Source organism: Peromyscus californicus, unplaced genomic scaffold (genome assembly GCF_007827085.1).
Source record: "Peromyscus californicus insignis strain IS unplaced genomic scaffold, ASM782708v3 Scaffold_7__1_contigs__length_154581171, whole genome shotgun sequence".
In the NCBI taxonomy this organism is placed as follows: Eukaryota; Metazoa; Chordata; class Mammalia; order Rodentia; family Cricetidae; genus Peromyscus; species Peromyscus californicus.
Window position 1 is genome coordinate 86,489,498 of NW_026294595.1, and position 16,362 is coordinate 86,505,859.

Here is a 16,362-nt window from a genome sequence, read left to right on the forward strand (position 1 = left end):
AGAGATCATTGGCTACTATTGCTGATTTTTAAAATAATTTCTAATTATAGAGTGTCTGAATCTATTCTCATTTTTAAGATTAGAACACCCCTCATAAAGGCAAAGATGCTTTGATCATAAACTTTAAATCATTCCCCCTACCTCTTTCTATAGGAAAAAGCATCCTGCAGCAGTGTGTACTCTTCTAGACCTTTCTTGTACTTTACATTTATGTGTATTTGTCTTTTTAAATGTACATGGCTGCACTTTCTGCAGTTTTTCAGATGGTACAAGGAATTGGTTGAGATCTGGGAAGAACACATATCATACTCAGTTTAAGGGATTATACACAAGTGTTCATGTAGGAAAATAATAACTACTAAGAAAATGAAAGACTGTCAAAACTAATGAACTCTAAAACAAAAAGGCTGTTGTGGTTGCCCTTGGTTACCCTCCACAGCTACATGGCAAGACCCTGCTGTTGAGGACATCACATACTTTGGCTGCAGAGTATTGAGGAATCAATCTTGAACTAAAACTTTCCTGGTAGCTAAATTTTACAATGCCAAAAGGTGCTATGTAGGCTCATGGAGGAAAAACACAATAGTCTTACCTAGTGCTGGACCTTGTATATTGCAATAATGACCTGCCAGGCACTAGTGCCATAGTGGCAGGACTGCTATATGGGTGACTAATGACTTTCTGGTGGATTTGAGAACTGTTCTACAAAAGGGACTTATATAACATGCCTGATAGTAAAATCCTAGACAAAAGGTCATGCCTGGGAAACTCATGTGTTCTAGAGTACGGCCTACTATTTTTATTTTACTCAATGCTTTTGTCATAACATTGACTCCTAAATAGTTAAATTTATGTCCATAGACCTGGGCTTCTCTCAGTCTTGGTCAGAGAAGCTTCTTTTTGCAGTTGGCAAAGGTAAATTCTGAGATGTGTGATTGTGGAAGTGGTGAGAATAAGAGACAAAGAGCTCGTCCCTAAATGGAGTATCTTTTTCAATATTCACTACACTGCCAAGGCTCAAAGAAGATGGTGGAGGAAGAGGAGGCAGAAAGAATGTAAGGTCCATCTGAAGGATGGGGAAGAGTGCAATGGAAGGCAGTCTTCTAGACATGCCATAACTATCACACTCATGAACTCACAGCAACTATAATTACTTGCACATGATGCACACAAGAGCAAGTCAACCAAACTTCAATCCTAGATGGGAGATGTGCTTTTCAGGCATCATTCTTTATTGAGAAGCTATTGCGGTTGGTAGCTCCTAGGCAAAGTAGAATTATTCTTCTTTGAGAATGTTCCCACTTGGAGGCTTCCCATGCTTCAGTGGATGACATGAGACCCATGCATATGAACAATACTGACAAGACTGAGTAGGTTATAAAAAAAAAATAGATACGAAGTTGGGAGGGAAACCTATTGGAAAGTTAAAGGATGGAAATCAAGAAATAGATATGATCATATTTCATTAAATATGTGTATGAAATTCTCAAGAATAAAGAAAAATTATAGGTGAAAAAGAAAAACAAATATCCCTGGTAAGTACTTCCAGAATTCCCTACATGTGATTTTAAAAAATCTTATTGTCTGTGTTTTAAATTTCTTAGTATAGGCGTCCAATTTCTTTATGTCTAAGAATTTATATCAAAAATATTCCTTGGGAATTGAGGCTTGTGATTATTATAATCTTCACTTTGTAAATATTTGTAATTCCTTCTGTTTTCAGAAGGGATTGTCTCACCTTCCTAAGCAGAAGAAAAATAGACTAAATATTGGTGTATATAAACAATGTAGAAAGGCAGATTTTCACTGAGATTGGTCAAAATGCACTTCTATGTTCACAATGCAAGCACTTAGGAGATCTTTCTGTAACTCAGTAGCTGTCTGAATACTCTCTTCATTGCCATCTTCATTTCCTGATTCCTGAATGTGTAGATCACAGGATTCAGAAAGGGAGTGAAAACTGCGTCAAATATGGCCAGAAATTTATCCAGGTGTATAGTGGAAGATGGCCATGTATAGACAAATATCAAAGGACCAAAGAATAAGACCACCACAGAGATATGAGCTGAAAGTGTGGACAGGGCTTTAGAGGAACCACTTGAAGAGTGTTTTTGTACAGTGATTATGATGACAATATAGGAAATGATCAGTATGATGAAGGAGCCCACAGAGATGAACCCACTGTTGGCTGTGACCATGAACTCTAGTTTATGGGTGTCTATGCAGGCAAGTTTGATGAACCGGGGAAGGTCACAGTAGAAGCTGTCCAACACATTTGGTCCACAGAAAGGTAAATTAACTACAAAAGCCAATTGAACAAGAGAGTGTGTAAGGCCAACTAACCAAGCAGTCACTACAAAGGAAAGACACATTCTTGGGCCCATAATGGTCAGGTAATGGAGGGGTTTACATATGGCTACATATCTATCAAAGGCCATGGCTATGAGTAAAACCATCTCCACACCGCCAATGACATGGATGGAGAAGATCTGAATGACACAGCCTCTAAAGGAGATGACTTTGTGCTTTCTGAACAGATCATACATCATCTTAGGAGAAGTGACACAGGAAACACCTAAGTCAATGAAGGAGAGGTTGGCCAACAGAAAGTACATTGGAGAGTGTAACTGAGGGTCTGAAGCCACAGTAAAAATGATGAGGGAGTTTCCCATCATGCTTGCCACATAAAACATAAAGGAGAACACAAAGACAAGAAGCTGAATGTCCCAGGAGTTGGTGAGTCCAAGAAATACAAACTCCGACACCACAGAGTGATTTGCTCCTTCCATGAGCATGAACATCAGTGCTACCTGGAGGAGGAAACGGAAAAAACTGTAAATTGTACTAATAGAGTATATTAAGAAAAGTTATGGAAGTCTGTTTGTAATCTAACATTAAAATCAAACTAAAGACAAACATATGAAAAAATGAAAACCACTTAATATCAAGGAGTGAACTTTAAAATAAAAGTGAAATATCACTTCATACTTGTTAAAAGAGGCTTTAACAAAAGGTCAAAAAAGTTCATAATGGATGTGAAAAATAAATCTATCTTTAAATTGTTGATAAGCATATAAATAGTGCAACATTACAAAAGAAAATTACAATACATCTCAAAATTTCAAAATATAGTTTTATGTAGCTCAGGAATAAAGCACTCACCTACTAAGGCATTGACCATGGTTTTGGAAAAAAAGAAAGAAGAAAGGGGAAAGGGAGGGAGGGATATAGAGAGGGAGAGGGAAGGAGGAAGGGATGGAGGGAGCAAAGGTGAGAAGGATTAAATTAGAACTACCACATGATTGAACGAGACTCCTTTTTGCACAATCCGTTACAGTCTGAGGAAATTCCACCATCATATACAATAATTTCTTCCCATTATCCTTGCAGCATTACTTACAATAATCAATATAGAAAAAAATCTGAATGCTTATTGGCATTTGAGTGGATAGTATACAAACACATATTAACATACAGGCACAACAGAATATTCTTCAGCTTTTTAAAAGAAGGGAATCTTGTTTTAAAATAATCTGCATAATCCTAGGGGTCATTGTTATACATGAAATTAAAGAGATGGAGAAAGACCAATACAGACAATCTCACAAACACACAGACTCCAAAGAAGGAATGTTCATAAGAGCAGTGAATACAGGGGTGTACCATGTAGAAATAAAGATGATTGGAAAGTGGAAAAAAAAGATGTTGGCCAATGGGTGAAGATATTCTGCTAGGATGATAATGTTTCTGGAGATCCACCATGCATCATTGTGACTCTGGTGGACAGTAAAGCTGTGCTGTATGTTTGAAAATGCCGAGAGGAGATTGTCAATGTTCTCACAGGAAATAAATGTGTGATGTGACTAACTAGTTTGATTTAATTGTTTCACAATGCACAGATACGTCAAAACATCACACTGGATTCTCTAATTAGAAACAAGATTTATTCATTAGTCTGTTTTTTTAGGTTTTTATATTTTGTTTATTTTTATTATTATTATTAAGAAATTTTCTGTTCATTAGTTTTTTATACCTTAATAAAACTGAAGAGGGAAAGCCACCTAGAACACCTAGGGATTGTGAAAAGATGACCACACTGGAGAGCAGATGGCACTTGAGTAGTGCTACCATAGTCTCTCTCTCTGAATTTCATGTTCCTCTGTTTTCCCTCAGAGTGGGTACAGAAATATTCCTTTCAATGGAGAAGACTGGCCAACATGGAAACAACTGATTTTTGCTTCAAGAATAATATAGAGCCTGGTCCACGCACATAAAAACAACATTCTTTTTGAAGTCCAACACTACTATCTTATTCTGACAAATAAGCCCTTCTTCCTCCTACCTTCTTCTGGAAAACACTTAACTTCAAGGTTTATTAAATGTTTTATCAAACCATGATTCCTTGCTTTATATTTGTATTTATGTTATTTCTTTAATTTTTTGAGGATATAATATGAATACATCATTTCTCCCTTCCCTTTTCAAGACCTCCTATTTACCCTCTCCTTGCTCTCTTTCAAACTTATGGCTCTTTTTATTATTTTTTACTATCCCTCAAATAATCTACACCTGTCATGATACTACTCACCAAATACATGTAAGCATGTTAAATAGAGAGAGCATGACATATGTCTATTTCTGTTCTCTGAAGCAATTAAGAAGTGGTCCAGGGGGAGGTGTAAGTCCCTCTGTAACTGTCAGTTACCAGCATATGTCACATCAGACACAGAAACTGTAGGTGCCTACAAATTTTTCCATCACAACAAAACCAAAATTTTCTATCACAACAAAACCAAAATGTCTCATTTTAAACTGGAAGTATTGGTCCATGGAACGGTAGGGTTGGGTGAGAATCATTACCCTGGAGTGCATAGCACGTGATTTGAAAACTTAACCATCTAAAAGAAACAATGTAGTAGACTACTTTCTGTTTCAACACTGGTGACAGGATTCAATATATTTTATTATAGTTTACTATCTAGTAAAGAAACATTATACGATAAACAGAATATGATCCTTGAATTCAGATCAAAATTAACACGGTGGTTCATACACCACCAAATTAGGTATTAGGCATAAGCCCCTGAGTTTCAGTCTATTTGTCTATTGAACACAGTTTTAAATCATGCATTTTATGATTTGGTTAGGAATAACACAATTAAAGATAATAAGCACTCATTCAGCATGTAGTATTCCACAGACAATTTTTTGGCAAAAAGTTAGTATTACTTTCCTTTTCCATTTGTACATAAATGAGCTGAAATCATAATATTAGAAAATGAATGAAAAAAACTTAGGGTTTAAGCAAGCAGGGAACATCAAAACTCTTCACTGCTGAAAAATATTTCAAAATATATTAGCTATTTCCTTTTAACAAGAGATTTTTCAAAATATAACTGGCTCCTATTTGAAAGTATGTAATGTCCATGTTATCTTGGTGATTAAAATATAAACTTTAAGCTGAAATTAAGTATATTTTCTTTCAAAAAACACAGATGTCTCTTTAGTGGTTATTATAAATCTAAGTCATTAAATTTTTCTTCACAGAAAATAGGCCATAATGCCCTTAAAGCTAAAGACTACAACATTCTTCTAGCCAATGTACCACAGAACTCATAGTCATAATACAATATGATTTTTATTGAAACATGAAAAGGATATTTTAATACTTAAAAACCACCTTAAAATATGTTGTTATATAGTCAAAGAAGATAGGCATAGAGACTAACCAGAATTATAAAGTGACAGAGAATTAGAAAATAAAGGATTATAGAAGTAAAGATTTGGAGAAAAAGTAAAAATAAATGAGATTAAAGAGAAAATCTTAAAAAGTACTAAGAAAATTGAATAGCATTTGTGTAATTATAAGGAATAAAAGGAACCAGACCCCTTTAACAAAATAATGGATAATTTATGAGAAATGATAAGCATTGATTTTCAGAGCTACCCTTCAGAAACCATATAATTATAACAATAAAAATGCAGTAACTTCCAGTATGTTACATATAAGTATTTTTGACATATGTTCATTACACATAGTAATATGTTTCATAAATCCATTCTCCCTTTACTTGTTTTGAATTCGTATATAGGTTAGCAATTATTATTATGGTATTTTGGGGTTTGAAGTTCTAAAACTCTTGGAAGACATTCTCAATTTATCAGCTGTGAATTTACCTATCTTTTCTCTGCAACCCCCTTCATCTAGTAAGAACTAGGAATTTGTCTAAAGTGAGTTTAGCTGAGTATGGTGACTTATGTTCAGAGAAGAGCAAGTTATAACTGCAGTACAAACACCAGAAGATCTCATATATGGTAAATTTGGAAGGATTAAAAGTCAACAGTGTCAACAGCTAAATTCTTAGGACAGAGAAAGTTTTAACAAGTTTCCAGATCTGTTTAACTTGAAGCCAATGGCACGAGAGGGAGCCTGTGCCGTACACTGCCTAGGTGGCCAAGAACAGGCAACAGGATAGGTCGGAGACTTAGGGTAGAACCAAACACAACTAAAAAAAGAAATCAATGAAATGATCCCTAGTGATATTCTACTATACTCATAGAATAGTCCTTGTCCAGTCATCATCAGAGAGGCTTCCTCTGGCAGCAGATGGGAGTGGATGCAGAGAAAAAACAGCCAGACATTATGTGGAAAGAATGGCTAAATTGGAGGTCTCTATCCGGTCCCTCCCCTCAGAAATTGGGGACCTCCATCGATGAAGGGGAAAAAAGACTGTAGGAGTCAGAGGGGGTGGAGGACCCCAGAAGAACATGGTCCACCGATTCAACTAAGCAGGGCTCACATGGACTTCCAGAGACTGAAACAGTAAGCACCAGGCCTGCATGGGTCTGCGCGAGGTCCTCTGCATACATGTTACGCTGTTAGCTTGGTGTTCTTGTGGGACTCCTAACAGTGAGTGGGTGTGTCTCTGACTCTTTTGCCTGCTCTTTGAACTCATTTCCTCCTATTTGGTTGCCTTGTCCAGCCTTGATATGAGGGCTTTGGCCTTGTCTTACTGTATCTTGTTTTGTCTTCTTTGGGCTTTCATCTTTTGGAGACCTCTTCTTTTCTGAAGAGGAAATGAAGAGAGAGCAGACCTAGGGAAGAGGGGAGGTAGGGAGAACTACGAGCAGAGGGGAAACTGTAGTTGAGATGCATTGTATGAGAGAAGAATCTTTTCAATATAGAGATAGATGATGATGATAGATAGATAGATAGATAGATAGATAGATAGATAGATAGATAGATAGATGATAGATAGATAGATGATAGATAGATAGATAGATAGATAGATAGATAGATAGATAGATGATAGATAGATAGATGATAGATAGATGATAGATAGATAGATAGATAGATAGATAGATAGATAGATAGATAGATAGATGTATATAGATATAGATATAGATATAGATGAAATACAAACATTTAAAAAAGTTTCTAGATCTGTATACAAGGACAAGATGTTCACTTACTTGGAAGTCAAAAAATACCCTCAGAGAAAACTCCAACGAGATTGTATTTGGAATTGTCTTCACTTAGACATTAGTTGTACTTGAAAGTGCTGTTTCATAAGTACATTCTTTACGCTCATAACTAATGAAATATTCATGACAAGAAAGATCATTCTATATCTTTGCCTAGTGTAGTACTTACTGTTTTGCATTAGTCTATACAGAACAAATGAATCGAGGAAAACATGTCCCAAGACATTCAGTCCTTATTGATGGACAATACTGGTATTGAGGTTCCTAGTGCAGAGTCAAGTTCAAAGGCCCTACTGCACACAGTTCATGTAAACCATCATCCGTGTGTGTTTCTTTCTCAATTTGGAATTATTGTAAGCTCACTCACACACTCAATTGAAACATTTCATAGTTTTACTTCTCAAATTGGTAGGAACATCTCTATTTTAATTGTTATTATGGAAAATTTAAATGATTATCTCCTTTTCAAATAAATACATAAATAAATAAAACACAATGACTTTGTAGCTTCAAATTTACTGGACTCAATAAACTAAATGTTTAGCTGTTGTTTTTGAAACAATGTCCTTTTGTGTATCCCAGGTTGGCCTCAAACCCAGGCAATCCTCCTGCCTCCATCTACCAAGCTGGGACCAATATGCCCAAAATATCTTTTACAATCCTTTTCATGTGATTCTGATTCTCTTCCTCACTTTATATTACCCATAAAAATTACTACTCACCAAAATTCTTTACCCTTAGCTATTCTACTTATTGTTCAGAAATAAAATTAGTACAAACATTACCTATAAATGGTAGAAGAAAACTGGAAAAATAAATGCAATTCCAGGTAGCTCCAGGTATTTTTTTTAATTATCCATGTCTTATCTAAAAATGAAATTACATCGGAAAGTATGTTTTCAGCAGTGGATTATTTGGTGTTCATGTCAAATTATATTTTTGGTCAGGTATCTATGATGACACTCTTCACACTGGAAGACTGCCAATAAACTTGTATCTGTTTTGGAGATGATCAGTGTATGCCCAATTGGTGGATAGAAAAAAAACGTAACCTTCATGCTTTTGTTTTTTGTATCAATAAACACTTGCTGATTTATCAAGTAGAAGAGGATAAGGTCATTCATGCATTATCAGAGAATGGACTGATTAAGTATAAGCTATGCTACATAGAAAATATTATAAAGCTATTTTATGTTTTCTAATGCCTTTTACATTTCCCCAGGTAACAACATGGCTCCAGCTTAAAGTAAAAACCAGTAATGTCTCTAGTATGTCAATAAATTTTTACAAGTATTTTCCTGTGCCTATCTAATGATTTTCGTAAATGCTATCAATTTTGCTTTAGGCTCAATCAATCAATTTAACATATGACTCAAAATCAGCAATTCCAACAGTGAAATCACATCTATAAATAGAGCACTGTTCTTATTGCTGAAGGTCCCTCCAACCATCGTTTACCTGCATAAAATGGACGCAGTCTTCATGGATTCCGATTTCCCTGTGTTCTCCAACACAAAGTACCTGTGGTATTCCAGCACAAGAATATATAAAACTAATTATACATACCTCAAGTGGGCAATGACCAAGACAGTTTTAAAATGCTTGTAGTTCAGGGACTTTTTCCCTAGAGGACCATTTGATTTGTCCAGTGTGACAAAAGGATTTCATATCTCATTATACAGTACTAGAAATAAAAAAGGAAACAAAATTGGAGGTTTTGTAACATTGTGCTAGTTTGTTATATTTATAAATAGTTCAATTAATTTTTTAAAATAGGTAAATATACTCATGATGACTTCCTTTTAATATACTAAATAATTATGGATTTCTACATAGGTTTGGCTGTACAAAAGCTTAATTCTAATGAATAACATTTAGAAATAAAACAACTAAAAACAATAATCAATTTACAGTAAATTTAGAAATTATACCATACCCAAAATGTCCAATGCCTTAAAGCCACTGAAAAGAAAGTTCCAGTTGTGTATAGCTAAAGACAATCAAACACAGTGTTCATACAGAAGGTGGACAGCAGAACAGCATACACTATGAATTCCCTCCTATGTGGTGGACCTCAATCCAATCAGAAGGCAGTTGGTTAGCTCCATCACAGCCAAGCCACTATTGCACAAGGGGACACGTGTTACATGCCAGACCAATATTGCAACTCATTGGCTTCACCGCTGGTTAAGACTGTTGATGCCTTTATTCTCCCAGCAGCCTGCATAGAACCATCTGCCGCTATGAAAGCTAACTCAGCCTAATTCCAGTCTGATTTCTCTATATTGTACAATCAAGGTGTACTGTTTGGGGGGGGGCTTCTAGGACCTCCCTGGAGAGCAATAATAAGAAGGTACCCCCACACACAGCTTATGTATTTATCGATGGCCTTCAGTATGAAAAACAACAGTTCAGTGCCTGATTTCACATTCAAAGTACATAGCTTTGTATTTATCCATAAAATACGATGCATACATGAGAATCGCTGCCTTGGAGAGCTCAGCTCATGAGCAGAAATTTTAAACCTCTGAAGATAGCCATTCTGTCATAGAAAGGATTGTGTTTGACTTTGAAAAAATAATGTATCACATTATGTTGTAGGTCTACTTCTCCTTAGAGAATAGACAGCACAGTAGGCACAAGATAGGCTCTCAGTTCAGAAAACATAATTAATGCCATGGCTCAGCCACCTGCAATTTATTCCAGAGATAGTTTATTAATCTATTGTATAAATTAAAAAACTGAATTTTACATTATAGTTTAAACATAATAAAAGTTCAAAGCTCTGTTGTGGTGATATTGTGTTCTCCAAAATATTGTGCACCCTAATAAACTTATCTGGGGTGAAAGAATAGAACAGCCACTAGATAAACATAGAGGCCAGAAAGTGGTGGCACACACACCTTTAATCCTAGCATTCTGGAGGCAGAGATCCATCCAGATCTCTGAGTTCAAAGCCACACTGGAAACAGCCAGGTATGGTGATACATGCCTTTAATCCCAGAAAGTGATGGCAGGAAGCAGAAAGGTATATAAGGTGTGAGGACCAAGAACTAGAGTCTACTTAAGCTTTTAGGCTTTTAGCAGAAGTTCAGCTGAGATGCATTTGGATGAGGACTCAGAGGCTTCCAGTCTGAGGAAACAGGATCAGCTGAAGAACTGGCAAGGTGAGGAAGCTGTGGCTTGTTCTGTTTCTCTGATCATTCAGCGTTCACCCCAATACCTGGCTCTGGGTTTGTTTTATTAATAAGACCTTTTAAGATTTGTGCTACACTCTGCTGCTGAGGATATGGTCATACCACAGTTAGGGTCTGTGTTGATGTCCATGGGCCATGTTGTAACCAAAGGCCACACGGATTCCCAAGGTTTAGGCTGCAACCTGTGACCATGTTGCCACCAGGTACCATGCTGATCTGGGTGGTATGTGCTGCCACATGGGGCCATGGGATCCTCTGGGCCCAGGTGATACCAAGGGTCATATGTGGGTCTGTGGCCCTACAGCAGCCATGATCCATGTCCATGGATCCTATTACCACCAAGGGTTGTGTGGTGATCTGGTCAGCCACCTGAGATCATGTTGGTGTCTGAGTGCTATGCAGCCCTCATAGCCATACTGATCTGGGTGACCTGTGCTGCCACCAGAGCCCTGGTAGCATCTGGGCCAGAGATGCTGACTAGAGAGAGCCATGTCTGGGTCCATGGTCCTACTGCAGATGGAGTCCGTGTTGATGTCCATGGCCCATGCTACCACAGGGGGTCATAGGAACCATGCATGTTGAAATCCAAGGGCCATGCTGAGCTGACCCCACCCCTCATGGGAGAGCTGGCCAACACTTGGGAGAGAAGGACCCACCCCATACCATGGGTGTGGGAGAGCTGGCCCCAGTAGCATGGACCCAGGAGAACTGGTTCTGCCCTTCACCTGAGGTGGTCTCAGCAGCATGGACTGACCAGCTCAGCCATCACCCAGACCCACATCCTGGGCATTGAGTTGGCCTACCCTAACATCTACCTCATCAATGACCTGCTGGAGCACATGAAAGGACTGGTCCTGTAGAACAATAGCCACAGGTTCCCCATGACTCAGGGCAACAACAGAAAATCAAAGAGGAATTTCAGGGAGGATCCAGTGATGATGGTGTACCAGAGGAAGAGGCCTTGAACCAGACCAATGACTCACTGCAATAAACATTTGTGGGTGGGGTTAATTGGACAAAAGGGTATGCTGTGTGACACACCATAGCTCCCAATGCCATTAGGGTTAAAGAAGAGCTATTAATGAGACAGGAAAGATGGAGGAGTGAGGTGGGGTTTTTTTGTTTTGTTTTGTTTTTAATTAATGTTCTTTTAGGGGGATGTTGCAGAGTTGAAGGGTGGATATGGAGGGACTGGGAAGTGAATATGACTGGGGTGTATGATGTGAAAGTCCCCAAAAAGGTCAATAAATAATTATGTTATACCTTAAAAAGATTATTTGAAATATGTTAAATATCTCCCATTCAATAATAGATTATACTATTCATGCTACTGAGTAATCAAAGTGGACTTTCAAATGTATTTAAATGTATTTTTTTCTAAAAGAACACTCTGTCTCCTTGGTGCTTACGCTAAATTAAATATAATTCACTAAGTGTTCCTTCTCAACTAGATACAACTCCCATAGATTCAAGGAATACATGTTTTCTGAATATTTTCTAAGGTCTCTCTGTTTTTCAGTAGTGTGCATTATAATATACCCTTTGAATAATGCAACAATCACTATGAGAATTGACATGCTAATATTTTTGAAGGAATCTCCATATATTCACTTGGCATCTAAGCTAATCTTCATTTATCAATATTATATGAGTTTCCTTTGCTCCACATCTCATTAGAATTTGTCTTTTGTCTTTGTGATGATAGCCAGTGTATTTGATCCAAACACACTGGTAGAAAAAATATTTATTAAGCATTGTCTATATATTCCACATTGGGTACCACTGCTTCCTTTTCTTCATGCATTGAGTTGGAGGAGAACATGGCAGTGATCTTGGAGTTTGCCAATTGTACTTCTTCATAGAAATTATCTTGAGGCACTAATATCTGAAGAATGATGGAAATTGTAGAAATAGAGAAAACACTGAGAAGGAAAATTATAAAATGGAAAGAAAATCTTGTTAAATATAGTCACAGATAGTTGTTTGAAAACTTTGTGACATGGCATTGCCTCTTCTACTTAGGAATTAGCACCCAATTATTTGACTATATTTCTTTTTTTATTAAGAGATTTTCTATTCATTCTACTTGTCAACCACAAATTCCCCTGTCCTCCCTCATCCCATCCCCCAGCCCTCCCCCCCATGCCACCCGCCCCCATTCTGATGGAAAAGTCTCTACAGTTTGAGGTCTGGGGCTTGGGACTTTATGGAACTGGAAGACACAAATTGCCAAAGTGAGTGATAGCTTAGTGTGTGCTGGTTTATATCACTGGCTGAATCTTCATTGCTAATTCTAGAATAAGTAGTTAACTCTTTTGTCTAGCATCTGTGCCTCTTGGATTTCTGAGGTTCTGACTTTCTAATTAGTTACTTCAATCACTCATTCTGAGGCAAAAGATACTTCTGAACATCTGTGTAAGGTGCTTTTGTTCTTCACTTCTTTTGTCCTTTTTATTCCCTGGGTGACAATACAGACTCAGTGGACCACACTAATTAGAAGTCTTTTTATGGGGAAAAACAACATAAGACTCTTTTGTTTTGTAAAAGGTGCAGCTCTCAGTCTGAATGTGAAGTTATCCTCCTCTCAACCAGGAGGAATTCTCCCACTTCGAGAATTACCATGTAAGTAAAACACATGTGTGGACAGATAGTTCACAGCAGAGCAGACTTCATTCCAACCTAACTATGGACAGACAACTAACTATCTGCCTGCAACTATTGGTCATAAATTATTGGCCCTCAGTTTAAGCTACAATTTAGTTCTTGACATGTTTGCTTTGTTCTAGAAGAAGCAAAGAGCAGAGAATCAAATGAGCACATATGAATTTTCTCAAGCTTTTGAAGAAGATGTTTACAGAAGGCTCCAGGTGGCTACAAAATAAAGGTAGAATGCTTAACACAAAAAAAAAGTGCTATGGGAGAACAGTGCATAACTTCTTCATATTTTCTATTCCATATTACTTTCCTAGTTTCTTATCCTTTTAGTTTTTAATAGCAATAGAATTCTAACATACTTTCAGCTTCAGTTTCAGTGTTCTATATAGCTTTGATTTCTGTCACTTCTAAGCATGATTCAAAGCAATTTCTGTTTTTCTAGTTGGGAATTGCAGCTCTCATATGATGGAAGCTTCTCATTATCTCTAAGCTCTTTAAGAGTGTGATTCCCATCTGAGGACAGATTCTGTTAAACTACTCAGGTAAGAGTTCCATTACCTTTCTTTCCAAACAAGACCGACATTTCCATTCCTCAGTATCAGTCAATGGTAGGGCTGGAAATAGAGTCACCCATTGTTCTTCTTTTCTATTTATATTTTTCATAATCAATCAGTTACCAGCAGTGGGTCCCAGACTGACCCTGCATACAGTTTCCATGGAAGAATAAGAGGCTCGTGGGGCACTACCCTTTATTGTCTATTGATAGATTCTAGGAAAGGAACAATCATTGTCTCCTGTTGTGTACCCACTACTGAGCCCACCAGCCTCCAACAGAGACCTCCAGACTCATGCTTACACAGATGGACCTGATTAGACTAACTGGTCACAAAACAAAACGAATAGATAGAACATGAAAGAGGATTTGTCACAGGGTGTGGATAAGGTGGTAAGAAGACAGAAGATGGTGAGGGATGGGGATGAGAGTGGTCAGTTTACATTGTGTACATGTATTAAATTATTTGAGTAGAAATTTAATTCATGAAAAAGCACTATTTTGGGCAAGCAAAGATTTAATATTTTTAAAAAGTAACTTTTTCATTGATGACACTAATGCAAACCTAGGAAACCAAGATGTGTCAGTAATTTAAACACACAAAATTCCAGAACAAAGTAAGGAATCAATTCACAAAGGCTAAAAGCACAAATTTCTTTTAGCATGCCCAGATTCCGTGGCACTAATTTCCTGTATGGAAGCTAGTGAGCACAAGTGTCTGCAGAGCTTGTTTGACTCTCCTCAGATTCTCAAGAATCTTTGCCTCTTGGCTATACACTTCAAAATAAACTTAGGATTAAATAATGAAGTGACCCTAAATATGCAAGCATAGGAAAAGCCCTGTACCTGGTCTCTATGAGAGCTCTATAAAATCTCCCTGTAAAACAACAGGGTGTCAACTGGATCAGGCCCTCTGAATGGGTGAGACAGTTGATTGGCTTGATCTGTTTGGGAGGCATCCAGGCAGTGGGACCTGGTCCTGTGCTCAGTGCATGAGTTGACTGTTTGAAACCTGGGGCCTATGCAGGGTCGCTTGGCTCAGCCTGGGAGGAGGGGACTGGACCTGCCTGGACTGAGTCTACCAGGTTAATCTCAGTCTGCGGGGGAGGCTTTGCCCTGGAGGAGATGGGAATGGGGGGTGGGCTGGGGGGAAGGTGAGGGGGGTGGGAGTGGGGAGAACAAGGGAATCCGTGGCTGATATGTAGAGCTGAATTGTATTGCAAAATAAAAATTAAAAAAATTAATTAAAATAAAAAAAACAGGGTGTCTTTAGTGTTTTGCATTTGAGTCATTGCTTTACAACCAGGACGCCCCTTTGCTTAATAATAATATTTTCTCCCTCTTGTGCCCTCCAGAGAATAGTCACCTTATGTCAGACTTGCACAAGTTGATGGATGGAAGAAATCACTCCGTAGTATCAGAATTTTTGTTGCTGGGCCTCACCAATTCATGGAGAATTCAGATTCTCCTTTTTCTGTTCTTCACAGTATTTTATGTAGCAAGCATGCTGGGAAATCTTCTCATTGTGCTCACAATCATCTCAGACCATCACCTGCACTCCCCCATGTACTTCCTGCTGGCAAACCTCTCCTTCATAGACACAGGTGTGTCCAGCATTGCTACTCCAAAGATGATTTATGACCTCTTCAGGAAGCACAAAGTCATCTCCCTGAATGGGTGCATCACTCAGATGTTCTTCATTCACACTGTCGGAGGAACAGAGATGGTGCTGCTCATAGTCATGGCCTATGACCGGTACATTGCTATCTGTAAGCCCCTCCACTATCTCACCATCATGAGTCTAAGAATGTGCATTTTTCTTTTGGCTCTAGCTTGGACCATTGGCCTTATCCATTCCGTGGCCCAATTGGCTTTTGTTGTAAATTTACCCTTCTGTGGAGCTAATAAAATGGATAGCTTTTATTGTGATTTTCCTCGGTTCATCAAACTTGCATGTACAGACACATACAGACTGGAGTTCCTGGTCACTGCCAACAGTGGTTTCATCTCCATGGCCACCTTCTTCATCCTGGTTGTGTCTTACATCTTCATCCTGGTCACGGTTCGTAAACACTCCTCAGGTGCTTCCTCCAAGGCCCTCTCCACTCTCTCAGCTCACATCACTGTGGTGGTTTTCTTCTTTGGTCCTTGTATTATTGTCTATGTGTGGCCTTTCCCTACGTTACCCATAGATAAATTTTTGGCAATTTTTGATGCTATTATCACTCCTTTTATGAATCCTGTCATCTATACACTTAGAAATAAGGAGATGAAGGCTGCAATGAGGAGACTCTTTATTAGGGCTTTAAGTTTCAAAAATTCTTTCATTGGGAGTCCAAGAGATTCAGATTAAAATAGAACTTTCTTGAGGGTAAATAATTTTTATTCTTTACTGAGTGGTCTACCCTAGAAACATTCATGCAAGCAACACTAAATGGACTCAGCAGGTTGTATTAATATGTTATATAGTAT

The 16,362-nt window shown here is 37.9% G+C and overlaps 2 protein-coding genes across 2 annotated transcripts; one reads left to right on the top strand and one right to left on the bottom strand.

The window, feature by feature from the left end:
* Nucleotides 1-1,850: 1,850 nt before the first annotated feature.
* LOC128101593 (olfactory receptor 4F3/4F16/4F29-like) lies at nt 1,851-2,795 on the bottom strand. Its single transcript, XM_052724846.1, has one exon. The coding sequence runs from the start codon at nt 2,793-2,795 to the stop codon at nt 1,851-1,853; it is 945 nt and encodes a 314-aa protein (XP_052580806.1).
* A 12,485-nt stretch (nt 2,796-15,280) lies between these two features.
* On the top strand, nt 15,281-16,243 carry LOC128101442 (olfactory receptor 4F3/4F16/4F29-like). The gene has a single exon (XM_052724544.1). The coding sequence runs from the start codon at nt 15,281-15,283 to the stop codon at nt 16,241-16,243; it is 963 nt and encodes a 320-aa protein (XP_052580504.1).
* Nucleotides 16,244-16,362: the final 119 nt, after the last annotated feature.